The sequence below is a fragment of the Molothrus ater genome, chromosome 6 (assembly GCF_012460135.2).
Source record: "Molothrus ater isolate BHLD 08-10-18 breed brown headed cowbird chromosome 6, BPBGC_Mater_1.1, whole genome shotgun sequence".
Classification (NCBI taxonomy): domain Eukaryota; kingdom Metazoa; phylum Chordata; class Aves; order Passeriformes; family Icteridae; genus Molothrus; species Molothrus ater.
The window spans coordinates 26,716,709-26,731,066 of NC_050483.2; the positions used below are offsets into that span (position 1 = coordinate 26,716,709).

The window sequence follows — 14,358 nt, forward strand, 5'->3', positions numbered from 1 at the left end:
AGTGCCGCTTTTTCTTGTTTGTTTTACTAAAACTGACCTTAAAATACAAAAACCGAACAACTTAAAAATTTAAAATAATTTTCACCTTTAAAGGTTTCTAACCATCAAAAATTCTTTCATGCATCTAATTTTTCAGACTAAATCTCAAAAATCTGTTGTTTAACACAGTTCTATATTTTCTATTATACAAAACAAATCTTGTATAAATTACATAATTTAAAGTATGATGTCCATATATAATGTCTTATGAAAGATATGAATATCTTTCATATTATATCTTTCATATTATGAAAGATGCCTTTTCCATGAGAATCTAGGCATAGTTGAAATTTTACTGTGCTGCTATAGTTAATTACATTGAGTAGCTCATTTTCACTATAAAGGATATTCCACACCTGATAATAAATGACTAGTCGGTGACAAGTTTATTTTTCTAATGAGCTGGCAGTAACTTTCACAAAAAGTGGTGTTACAAGAAGAAAAAATATAGCCAGGTTTCTTGGCTCAAGGGAACTTCACAGAATTGACCTTCAGATCATAGATGCCACAGTATCTACTTTAAAAAGGGGAGAAATAAAACCATGAGGTAATTCCCAATCACTTAACCACTAACCTCACTTACTCCTTAAGTAAAGGCAAAGAAGTCTCTGTTTAGAAACAGTGACAGGAGAAAAAAATAAATGTTCAAAAACTGTGCAACAGAGAATTCTTCAGAAGAGATGGAAAAACAAGGATATACAACGAAAGCAAAGCAATCTGTTTTGGCAAAAAATATAAGAGTAAAGTAGGAGTTGCAAAAGTATTTAAGAAGTGAAAAGCATCAACACTTTATGAAAGGCAACAAGTTGTTTGTATAGGGACTATTAGAAATTTCTGAAGTAACAGGAAGAAACAAAGTAAAATCCAGAAGCAAACACTGCAGGAATAATAGTGAGACGTGAGAGCAAGTAACTGTTTCTTTAATTTCAGCCACTTAGATTTTTCCTGGAGCACAGGAAACACTGTAGCACAGTATTTTACATATTCAATTGCAATTTTATGTTTATGTACTGCAAACATAATAAATATGTGTTTGCATGTGTGTCTCTCACTGATTAGGAATCACTGCACAAGGAGCTTCTTTAGATAGACAGATATATAGATAGATAACTCTTTGTAAAATGTGGCCAGTTTTGTGGATCACACCTGCAGAACAATTAGCACTTCCATGGGCGACTGTAAACAGCTGTGTAACAGAATATGGAAGATCAGTCTTCAAGAATCAAGTCCCATACCTGATGAAACTAGAAATTTCTGCTACACCACCTTTACCATTTCCTCTTACAATTCTGAATGAAGAAGAGGCTTTCTTACCGGAGTGAGTGCTCCTTCTGCTTGAGCTTCCATAGGACTTGTGGGGGTGGCTGCAAGAAGCTGTCCTGCAGCTCCAGACAGAAGTTCCAATTTATCTGTAAGCTGTTCAGATGCAGCAGGATGACATTCCATGTCGAGAACAAACTCCACACCTGAAGTTTGGTTCTTGGCATGGACATTGTTTCCTGCCCAACCACCCTCTTTGGACTGCTCTTCTGGAAGGGACTCCTCTAGAACTTGTAGTACCTCTGGTTCTTCATCTGAGGGACTTCCAGTCATTTTGTGCCCTAAAGCCTCATTTGTCCTGAAGTCCTGCAAGTCCCGTTCTTTATCTATTATCACCCATTCCTTAGAATCAACCTCCTGCCTGCAGGAGCTTAGGTTAACAGCTACAAATCCATTGCTCATAACACCATCAGCATGGTCAGGAGAATTAGCTGACACAGGCTTTGAAGCATCTGGAAGATACTCCTCATCATAGTGCCAAACATGGTCCGTGCGGGCAGTCGCAAGAGCAGGAAGAGATGTTTTCTGAGAAAGAGGAGGAACAGCAGCAACAGGAGTCTCTGCCACTTTCAAGTCTTTCTGCTTCTTCTCCAAACTTAGAGAAAAGAAGTTAATATGTGAATTAGTTAAGAATTAATTAAATCATTTAAGTTACATTTGAGTGTTTTCAGAAGAAGAAAATTAGATTTATACAAAAATTTGTTGTCATATTCTAGAACAGCCTACAATGGTTCAAAGATCCACAATTTGAGACAAATAAGTATGATGTCAAGTAAATATGGATGGTCTTAGAAATGTACACATTTTTAATTTTAGTTGTAATGCAGGACATTGTACTGTAAATATAATTACCAGAAAGGAGAATTGTGAGAGAAAAAAACTCAGACGTGAGGTAACCACAGATGTCCAGGGTACTTAATTTGTTACAAAGCAGAGACTCAAAGAGGAAGAGAAGAAACAGATGTCTCCTGCAGCAGTTATTATAAGCTTTCAAGAAGAATGTTATTTATTGCTTTGATTGATTCCTTACTTATGCTTTGCATAATTTGTTTTATCAGACAAATTCAAATTCCTAGCTCCCCTATGAAGTATTCAGAAAGATTTTGCCACTTTCATCGCCCCAGCTCTCTTCTACTGTCCCCACTCAGCCTCTGCCTTTCAGTCACTGTGTCCCTCTCCCCTTATTCTTTCTACACACAGGCAAACTGAATCCATTTTCATACATCTGTCTCTTCTCTACCTTCAAATTATATTTTAAGTTCTCTGTCTTCCACCAAGATTTTTTAATGTTGGTGTAAAACCTTTGGACATAACTAAGCCTGCTGCATGCAGGTGGGTTTCTAACCTCTTCACTCCACTTCCGGTAAAATTCCCTTCTCATGTCATATAGCTTAATCTCACGCTACCTCTATTGAGCATATGATGTCAACTTTCTTATTCAGGATCATTTGTACTGACTGTCAAGAGTATGCCATCGAAGAAAAACTTAATAAATACTAGGGTTACAACCACTAAGTCTTGAAATAAAAAATTCCCAGGTGAGGGAGTCCAACTTCAACCATATTTAAGCAGTAATCATTTTCTAAAACAGTTAAAAAGTAGTGGAATCCATTAATTGAGCAATATTATGAAAAATATTTTGCAGTAACTTGCATAAGCATACTCAACAGCACCATTTCTGTTCTTCACACAGCATAGATAACAGTATCCTAACCACATATCCTTAAAAAATCCTAGCAAAATGATAACATAATTTCTTTACCAGGTCTCAAGAAACTTATCAGTGTCGGGCTTAGACTCCAAGGTCATACGCTTCTCCAGTTCAAAGCTGTGAATGGAGCGCAACTTTCGCACCAGTGGAACATCTCTGTCTAACTGGGTGGTCTCTGAGCGAACTCGAATTGGAGAACCAAGACTTGGGGCATTTAGCACTCCATTCCCTGGTCCATGGCTGTTTTCTTCCTCTGTGGCAGCCTGTGCAAAATGTAAAGTAAAAGTGTAATTCACTAGGAGTGGCAAAACAAGAGGAAGACAAGGTACTACATGGTAAATACCCCCCAAGTTTTTAGAATGTGAAAAGCCAATTTGTGTTTGGAATGGTCCTTAAGTTCATGCCATAGTTAAGTTATGAGTTTAGATATACTCTTCTGCACACATCTACAGCAGACAAAATACTGGCAATATATTGGTTCTGGGTAAGTCTGAGAACAGGAGTATCAAAGACATAGTAATACAGTTACATTTACTCTGATACTTCAAACCCAGCTCTGAAATTTTCTTCAGTAATAGTCTGAAACCTAGCATTTGGTAGCATCTTTGGTCTGCTTTACAGTCAAGTGTTCTTATTAAAGAGAAGCTAGCTTCCATGCTGTCTTTTTGATTATCTGGAGCATATAACACTGTTATACACTAATTCTACTAAATATTTCTGTGACTTTAACCTATATTTTAACCCAGCTGCATTCCATCTTAATAATGACTGAACATGATTTAGAATAATAACTGAATATGATTTAGAGCTGGGAAATCATGATCATCCTTGGTTTCTACAGGTGTAACAGAAAGTACCTTTGTTTGAACTAGAACAATCTCCTTTCTCTCTCTTTGGTAAAAAAAACAAACAAACAAGCACATTTGAAAGCAGGCATCATGCCTTGGTCTTTCCCACAATACATTAGTTTTCCTAGCAAATAATGAGTAACAGCTTCAAAACTATACAGCCCTCCTAGATAAAGAACATTTTAGTACCAGATCTGTTTTCATGTTCAAAACACTATTATATTAAGAAAGAGGCAACATGTGTCCAAGTATGAAACACAGTGATTGCGAGTAAGGAAGACAGGAACCAATTCTCAGCAATCACTTTTGAAAATAAAGCAGTATTCTCTTCTAAAGGCCAGCCAATGAACCTCTGAATCAATACAAAGGTATCACATCTTATGGAGACAAAACCACCAAGTGAATTAAATGGATACTGCCATTCACACTGATGATTTGTTGACTGGAGAACATTAAAATTTTCTTTTGCACATTTAGAATCTAGCTTCTACACATGGCAAGATGCATGAAAATTGCTTTGATTTCACTCAGCAGGAATGAAGATCATGTCTGAAGAAAACAAATAGGAGTAAACTACAAAGAGTCTCAAATTATCAGCAAGCTATTAATCATAAAGACCTGATAAAGTGACACAAGGCTCAAAAAGCTGTCTGCTTTTTTTCAGTACATAAAATGTGTTATCTCTACCATAAATAATTTTCTTAGGTCATTCTGGCTAATCAGTATCAGTACAGCTGCCTTATTAATTACATCTTATGTGCACTACAAGAACACGAAGCTGTTCAAAGATGGTCTTCACAATGCAGATTTGAAAGTACCTTACAGATCCCCAGTTTTATTTTGTTTCTGTTTGCATCCATTTCTTCCCAAACATCTTTTTCCTGAGGACGCTGATGTCCAGGGGATCCAGGTATTTTCTCTGGTGATACACCAACAGGAATAACATTCTCTCCATCACTGAGCTGTTCATCAGGGAATACTTCATCTGTATTTTCCCGCAGCAAATCTCCTGGGATAGGAGTGGCATTGGCAATTCTACAAAAGTAGTTTAAAAAAAAAATCAGAAAACTAAAAATTTTTATACCCTCCTGTGTTTACAGAAATTATTTTCTATTTTAAAAGAAAGAAACAAGCAAAAACTTACAAAGAAAATCACATTTCTGCAGAAAAATAAAACTTGGAAATTATTTAATATAACACCTCCAACTTCCTGGCTTTCACAATTTATTTAATTTAGGTACATAACAAAATATGTAAATAAAAAAATACTATCACATAAAAGTTGCTTATTCAAATGTTTGTGAAGCCACTTCTGAGAAAATTTGCTACAGATCATGTCCAGGCTTAACTTTTCTCCTGATTCTTCTCTATGCATTCTTCTATTCAAAAAAATTATTAGCACCCATAAACACTTCTTACGTTCATCCATGATGAACACCTCTTATATTCTTCAGTCCCCTGAGATGAGTATGGGTATTAATGAACCAACTTGTCCAACTTACTTCATTACAGAATGTCTCATACAACATATTAAATATTATTTCCAACACAACCAAAATCTACTTCAAAATTTCTTATAAAGATCCAGTAATTTTTCAAACTTATAAAGGAAATTGCAGCTAGAATTTTATTTCAAGATTACAGAAAACAATGGGTTTATTTCCAGGCAGTTACATTTCCAGGCACTTAAACTCAGGACACATTATTTAGTTTCACAAAATACAATTTAGCAAAGGATGGATGAGGAAATTTACATGCAATTTCCTGGAGTACTATTTTTATTGCTGTAATTTTAGGACTGCAGTGCTGATCTTTCAGGATAGTATAAGCTGGAACCCTAAAAAGGGAAATACTTCAAATGCTCCCAAACCTCCTTTCCTCTATGCATTCAAACTCCTGCAGCAAAAACCTGAATTATGGAGATAATTTCCCTTTGGTAGGAAGCCCCTCTGAGGCTGCCACTGAAGAGACCACACGGTGCATACCCAATTGCAGCCGGCGTAAGACGAGTGTGCAACTGAGGGGTGGTTGAAGTTGTTGTTGTTGTCAGAGAGCCATCAGTTCCACTCTTCTCCCAGTCAAAAGGGTCACTTTCAATAACCCCAAACGTTTTCATGCTGTTGTCAAACACAGACATGAGAAGCTGAAAATAAAGAAAAAGGTTAATAAGCTTGATTTTTGTCTAAGAGACCAAGTAATTAGGAAATATCCTGATATTTATTATCAGAATATTTATTCATTTATCCTGAATATAATACTGAAAACAACATTAAAGAGTTTTTCATATTAAACACTTCTCATTTTTTCAAGATTTTGAGGCCAAAATATAGAAAATTACATTTTATTGAAACAGAAGAAAAAAAAAATCCACCAACATCTGGGTTTTTAAGAGGCATGAGGCAAAGATACACCATAGGCTTTAACAGAAAGACAAAAATACACACAGAGAAGCATAAGTACATTGCTGCAGAATACCATACAATGGCTCTCTAGCAGAGGAAGAGAAAATACTACATTTGGTAACACCATGAAACCTAGGAAATGAATGAGATGTAGGAAGGGATACTGATCTGCTAATTCATAATACCTTTCTGTATTAAGAACCATATATCATTTACTTCATATAATGCTGACATTTATACTATATAAATGTCTATGTGTCCAACCCCATTTTATGCTATGGAAAAGCCTTTAGTAAATTCGTGTCCATGACAGAGAAAAAAATGGCATCACTTTACTCTCTCTGTGAAACAAACTTTGTCTCATTCTAATAGCTGATGGGAAGGCTGTGTCCGTATCATCCTCTTACTCTGTAGCATTTCTAAGGTTTTTTTCCCCTAGAAGCTAAAAATCTGGTGTTTCTTCCAATACAGGATGCTGAAAATTCTTCCACACTCTCCTTTGCCATACCCTTTGGCAACTTAAAATAGATGGAAAGTTTGGATCATTTCTCTTGTATAGAGTGGTCTCACCCATGTAATTTTTACTTTCAAGAACCTTCTGTTTGCCACCTGTCGCAGTCATTTTTGTAATCCTACTGAAGAGCACAAAGCCATAGTTCACTCTGTCCCTTATGTACTGTGTTTAATTCTTCTCCTCCTCTAAACATTAAGTAGTGTCTCTTAAGTAATTTTTAAAGCCATTCTCTTTTAAATTTTTTCAACAATTTCTGCTATAAGCCAAATGCAAACTCAAATGCTTATTGATATCAGGAGGCTGAGGCACTGTACGCACAAATGCTTGAAAAAAATAAACATCTGATATTGCCAAATCAAACATGGCTTCTTGACCTTGGTGATGAATGTTTTGGACTACAAACTCTTCAAAGCAGGGATATACATACATTCTTGTCAGTGCCCACCCAGAAATACAAGGAATATAGTAGGTAGGAAAAACACCACCACAAACACAAGTAAAGAGAGACCAGAATTCAAAAGAGCATTCTCACTGTTCTAAATAAAACCACCCTGTTCTGGTCTAAAGCACATGAGCAAGACTGTGTTGTAAGGTTCAGGCTGCAGCTACACAACTGCAAATGTTCCATGAATAGCCACAGGATTGTAAATTACTGGGCTTTCTCTATCATGGAAAAACTCTCTCTTGGTATCTTGTTAATTGCTGAGTGCATGCACTGTGTTAGATACAAACAGACCACAGAAAAGGATTTGCAAAAATATGACTGTATATATGCTTTATCATTCAGATTCTGCAACGTAAAATGTTTTAACCACTCTACAATCAAATTTTTCTTTGCAACATCAAAATTTCTGCAATAGTACTTTTTACCATAGGAAAAAAAATCTGATACATCTTTATAACTAGGCACACAAAACATTGAAAACTTTTTCGTCACTTAATTGTAAACTATAGGATAAATTTCATGGAAATTTGTAATGGAGAAGAGGAAAAAACATCAAAGTATTTGTTCTTCAGCAAAACTGAATATCTGTTGTATTGGAAATAAGTTTTTTTTAACATTCACATTTTCTCACAAAAAAATTTATTTACTTGTTTTGCAAATGTGCAGAATCATATACCAGTAGATTTAGAGAAATCCACTTACAACAGGAAATCAGTTATTCCTTGAGATTTTCACCTCTTATTTCAATTCTTATATATCATGATTTCTTTGTTCTACCAAGCAAAGTAGAGAAGTTGCTCTCATTAAAGTTACAATTCCAGAATTAGTCAGATTTATTTATTCAGTTGAACCAATTACACTTGAACACCAACAAAAACTCATTCCTTCTGATTTCACTGATTTAGGGAGTTGAACACAGGCACAGAGGTAGATAGGTCCTGCAAGTGGGAAGCAGGAATGCATGTTTCTGGGAGCCAGAAGGAAGGCACACAGGGACAGCTTGCCATGGTGTGCAGTTTGATCAGTACAACTTCTCACAGTGTGTGAGGCTGAAAAAACTGTCAAGTCTTTCCCTCCCTGCTTTTCCTGAGCACTCCTCTGCTGCTTTCCACAAACTGGGAAAAAGTTCTACATTTACTTATTCTTTAATCATAGGTCAACACTGAGTGAGTTAAGACACATTCTACAGCATATGCTCTCAGCACATACCACCTTACCACTGAGCAGAGGCTGCGCATTTCAGCAGGCAACACTCCCTTAAACAAAGAAAAATGACTGGTCTTCTGCGATCTCTATACACAATACCTCAGTTTTGAAAACACACCATGAGTGTATGTTGTGCTCTAGCTGTAGGTGCTGAGTTGCAGACTTTGGAAAACTGCCAGAATGACAATCCTTGAAAGAACAATCTGATCAATTAACTTACAGAGCAAGTACTAGAGGCTGTGATAGTAGGATAGCTCCCAACCCTAACAGAATACTGACTGAAAAACAGGAGTCAATTGTTCTTAGAAACTTTAAGGGAAGCCTTACACTTCCCAAATGGAAAAAAATAACATGTTTGAACCACAGAGTTTCTGTGGCACTAAATGGTCACTAAATTAACTTTGTGGTGCACAAACCATAATAACTATCAAGATTACACAATGAAATCAAAATAAATTGAAGATGAAACAGCATAAAATTCTCTTCTTTATAAAACAGAAGACACAATAGTACAAGTGTTTACCTGGTAATCAGGCTTTGTGAAGTAATCCAAATTAGAAATGTGATCCAGAAAAACGTTGAATTCTTGAGGAAGATGTTTCAACATAAGTCTGTGTTCGTACCTTTCTTTAATGGAGCCCACTTGCTCCTAGGAGTGAGTAACACAACAAACATTGGCACATCTTCCTTCTCTGTTACAACATACTCACGTTCTCTGTTACAGCCATTAAATATACTACTAGCCAGAGAGACAGGTCACTACATTACATTGAATGGTAGTGAGAATGGCCATTCTACACCTGATACCAAGACAGGAGATTCTATAGGTTTTGGCCTCAGAAGTATACCTTGCAAAATATTGTACAAACTTCAAATTCAATATGAAAAGCCATTTAGTTTTCTACTGTGTTTGTGTTGTCTGTGTTTGAATGCTGACTGATACGAAGAACTGTCACTAAACACTCCAACCCTTTCTAATAGTATGTTTTAAAGGTTTAAATGTCTTGTTGCATCATGTCAAGCTCAGTCACTTTTTAGTGTATATTCAGTCACGTAAGATGCACAAATCCAAACCAAAAAGGAGATGCTACCTATACACCACACTGTTATCTACCAATACATAAACCACATCAGAGAGTAACCTGGTTTCAGTATGATTTCAAAAGAAGTTGCAAGAAGCAATAACAGGTTGATTAGATATTGTTTCTTTGCATACTTCACCTATGACATATGATTAAAGCACTACTGCATATTACCCAATCCACTTTCGTTCACCAGCAAATAAGAAATACCTATTTCACAAACAATCAAAACAGGTTAGACATTTTAAGTGTGTGATAGCTGAAATAAAGTACTCAAGTGGTGACAGGAATAATGAAGTAAGTGGCAAATATAAACTTAGTTCTGCCCTTTACAATAATTTCAATCTAGAAGTATAACCTCCTTTCTTCCTAGAACACTTACTAATTTGACTGCTTTTTATACCATTACACTAGTCACAAGAACTAACACTAGAAAACACTGGAAGATGTAATGTTAAAATTATTTAATGATTCTAAGAGGAATCTTCATCACAGCATTTCTCTGGAATCCAGAAGTAAACCTTCCTTTTGCTCTGGTTTTACCTTCAGCTTTACCTTATCTTTTATTTTTCTCCAAGGCAGCTGCCCAACCACAAATTCCACCAACATGTAGAAGAGAGACCAGAGGTCATCATGCCGACCCATTTCCTGTAAAAGGAAGTATTATTTTAAAGCATATTACAAATACCTAAACAAATGGGAAGATAAGTTCTTTACTGCTCGAAACCTAAATTATTATATAAAATTTAATATAACCTATGCTGCAAAACAAGTTAATTAAATCCAGTGGCTATTTTAAGGAGAAACATACAAGTAAATTTCCACAGAAGACAGAGAGAAATACAATAAAAGTTGAAGTGTGTTAAAATAACATGACAAATCTCTGTTTATTCAGATTTCTTTAGAGTATGATGCTAAGACAATATACTGGGCATTATGTACCTCATAAAACTCAGTAGCTTCACTTTTTTAACTTATTAACTTGCAATACAATTGAATAACGAAGATAAGTATTAGAATCACTATTATTTGTACAAGAACTTTTTTATCCTCAACTACTGTAAATTGCATTATCCTTTCACAAAATTTATAGCTGTTAATTTCCACATAATAAAAGCACAGATAAGAATACAAAAAAGGAAATTAATAGTAACTGTGTTACTGACTGCTTCCCGCTGCATGAGACGGTTTTGGTCCAGATTGTGATACTCACTCTGTTTCTATGTGCGTTGATTGATGCGTATCGTACCGTTCCTCGAAAACCAGCAACAGCTCGTGGCTGCCAGAGAACAGGAAAGAGACTCATTGTCAGAAATAAACCCTCTGACTACTGAACTTGGCATCTACAAAGTGAGTACAGAGCCACAACATATCTTGTTTGAGATTTTATTTCGGTTTACTGTGCTGCTACAAGTTCTCAGTGGAAATTCAAGTGGGCACCAACTGGCTGACCAATAAATAGCAAGGGCTGCATTAGAGACACCAATTTAAAATATTTATTTCTTTCAGTTTCTGAAAACCAGCATTTCTTTCCTGATACTCTAGAGATCTCGTGATCTTAAGTCAATTGATGTTTTATAACCAGAGAATGTATTTTCCCATCCTTGTTTTATTCAAATAAACATATTACAGAAGGAATTATATAATTTATGATAGTCACGATTAGTTGATATTTAATTTTTTTTTCAATCAAACTGTGATATTATTACTTTGCCTAAGAGAGATATCTAATCCATGCTACCCCCTTAATTAATCATTATATATAGACAAAACTTCCAGGACTATTAAATGGGCTTTCTTTTATGCAGTCTTATCTTCTCAATAAATAGTTTTTTTTGTTTCCTCTAATAATGAACATAAGAAGCTTGAATTATCTACCTCACCTCTGACTTGTAGTTAGATAGGTATTGGTGATTTGTCTGGTCTCCCAAGACTCACAACAATTCTTAAGATTTTTTAAAAAAAATTGCACAATACATTGAAAAGTCTGGTTTGATATACACACAAAGACAACCACAATATATAATCGATACCTTATTAAGATAAAACATTTCCACCTCTCTCTACCTATATATATATATATATATATGTATATTTTTTTCTTATCTACCAAAAAATGCCATACAGAGGTATCATTTAAATAAATCAAGGGCTGCCATTACCATCAATAAAGCTAATGATTGAATCCAGCAGGATTACACAGCAACATCTTTGTTGCTTAAAAAAGGATTCAACAGCCCATATAATCAATATCTGCTAGAGTAGTACAATGAGAGCTGAACCAGTGTTAGTTAAGGCAGAAAATATTTTATAGGATGTTCTTAACAAGAAGAGGAACTCAGATGATATTCCATAGATCTTAGACTTTGCACGTCATCACACAATTTAAATGGTGCTCAGAACACGTTTCCTGCTCAAGCAGGACAGACTCAACTGTCTGTCTGCCTTATTTTTAATTCTACATCATATTCCACACTGAACACTACCCCTGAAACATTACAGTGTAGTTGCAGAAATTTCACAGTACCATGCAATTAGAAAAAGAATAGCTCAAAATGCTTTGGAACTGCTAAATTTCAGCAGAAACATTTTTGTTAAAGCACCTAAATCTCCTTAGTAGTTCTGCAGGTTGGTAAATCATCCAACTAAAGGTAATATAGCATCACTGCCAAGACAATGAAAATACAGATAAATTTCAAAAAATATGTAGTTTAATGAATAGTATTTTCTCAGGAGGGCACTGAGAGCTTAACTTTAAAATAGTTGCAAATACAAATTCCATAAATCTCAAGAGCATATAGTTTCAGAAGTGAAACCAAATGTTTGCTATCTTTTGCCTCTGGCATGAATGTTAAAAAGGAAGGACTATATTCAGTTTTACTTACTTAAATATTTCTGTTCTTCTGAGAATAATGGAAATTATGAAACCGAGGATGAAATGCCAGTTTCATTTCTAGCATCACAACTTCAATTTTTACTTGATAACTAAGACAAAAATGCTTCAGTTGCTGGACAAATCAAGAAAAAAAGACTAAGAAATTTCATATGATAACGAAATTATCCCACTCAGTTTACAAAAATTAAAAATCTGACCTATTCCACTTCTGTCCTGGGGAAGAAATGTCCATATGAGGAAATTTATTGTGTACCAATTCAAATGTTTTTGAATGTTAAAGTCACAGCCATCCTTATATGCCCTAACATGATTTCAATTATCTGAGAATCACCTGGATGGGAAGGAAAAAAAAAAAAAAAAGAATACTGTTTCTATCTATGAGCTTATCATGAAGTAAATTCTGAATTCTTTATTCCAGCAAGGGCATCTAAAACCTTTCACTGTCTCTTGCCTTAAAGTATCATTTCTATAATCAGAAGTAAAAGCATATGTCACTCTGTTCTATTTCAAGATGCAATAAAATACCTTTAGTAATGCAGCTGGTCACTATTCAATAGCAGTATTACAATGCCACACAACAATAATAAAATAATTCTATCATGTCTTTCTTGACATGAGTGATGTTCTGTAGGTCAAATCAAGTTTGCTCAATTCAGAACAGAACTTACAGACTTCTGAGCGTTTGCATAACTTCTGAAACTGTTTCAGAAATTTTCATGCATCTCACAACATCTCATGTTGCCAAAGAAAAATACTAAATCCTTCAAATTGAAGTTAAAAAAATATTTTGAAGATACATGCAGATGATCCAGAGACTACAATGTATTTTTCTACTTATAAAGGTACTTTTTAAATGTAACATCAGTTTTCTTTGGAGCTGTCGCTGCCCTGGAAACACTTGGCAATGTCTCACATAATCTGCATGCAGGAAATTAGCAGTTCCTAGCAAAGTGAACTATTTCCACTAAGCACACAGATTTCAGACTCCTGGGAGACAGTATGCTTACAAACCTATGAATGTTGCTTTTTTGGAGTGGCTGTGGAGGAGGAAAATCACTCTCCTTAGCTCAGTTCAGTGTCTCTAGATAAATGCTCTGGGTTTATTGCTCGAGGCAATATTGGAAAGGTTACACGGAACAAAAAAGTTAATTTATTACTGCAGTCACAGAAACCAGAAAATCAACATGAGAAAAAAAAAATCAATACTGGTTCTTTACATTATATCTGAGACACATCATGATTCTCCCAAATCAATCAGGCCATGACTGAGTATTCCCAAGTGTCTAGGTTTTGCACTGAGAAGTCAGCAGTGCTGCCTCTAGAGTACGGTTCAAGAGCCATAGGGGATGGGTAGAGAAGCAGCCACCTACATTACCCCTATTTTCCTTTGCTAAAGGTAGAATTCTCCTTTTTTATCTTTTCCCTCGAAAAAGATAATTTCTTAGTTCAAATTCCACCAGAAATCCATTTCCATGATCGGAACTACATACAGTTTCAATTCTTTGAAACCTTTTTTCATAGCTTCAACAATTCATATTCCAAGCCTCCCCTTTTTGAACATACAGACTTTGCAGTCTAATGTAATGCCTAGCTCATGTTAGCACCAGTTTAGAACAAGTGAACATTTCAGGGATCACTTGAGTAAGGAAAGATCAAGCAGCTGAAATACAATTGCCATTACAATATATTATAGTTCTCAATTGATTTTCACTGCATATAAGCTCTTCAAACCCACACTTTCAGCTCTATCTTGAAATCCACATCAGACAGTAATAACTGAGTATATGGACTTAGACCTTTTCATCAACCCATCTCCTGCTAGTTGTTGGTATGACACTTGGCCTCAGATATACCTAAACAAATGTTGTGATTTCCAAAAACTCACTGCAGCTGTC

General features: G+C 35.4%; 1 protein-coding gene across 2 annotated transcripts in view; it reads right to left on the reverse strand.

The window, feature by feature from the left end:
- The window catches only part of TTBK2 (tau tubulin kinase 2), an 81,354-nt gene that overhangs the window by 23,742 nt on the left and 43,254 nt on the right, over window positions 1-14,358 (reverse strand). For both annotated transcript variants that reach the window (XM_036384493.2, XM_036384494.2), the window contains exons 7-13: window positions 10,781-10,846; window positions 10,123-10,215; window positions 9,009-9,134; window positions 5,904-6,061; window positions 4,737-4,953; window positions 3,122-3,333; window positions 1,354-1,954 (exon numbers count right to left, since the gene is read on the reverse strand). In XM_036384493.2, the coding sequence (XP_036240386.1) occupies window positions 1,354-1,954; window positions 3,122-3,333; window positions 4,737-4,953; window positions 5,904-6,061; window positions 9,009-9,134; window positions 10,123-10,215; window positions 10,781-10,846 (1,473 nt within the window). The remainder of the gene's footprint in view (window positions 1-1,353; window positions 1,955-3,121; window positions 3,334-4,736; window positions 4,954-5,903; window positions 6,062-9,008; window positions 9,135-10,122; window positions 10,216-10,780; window positions 10,847-14,358) is intronic.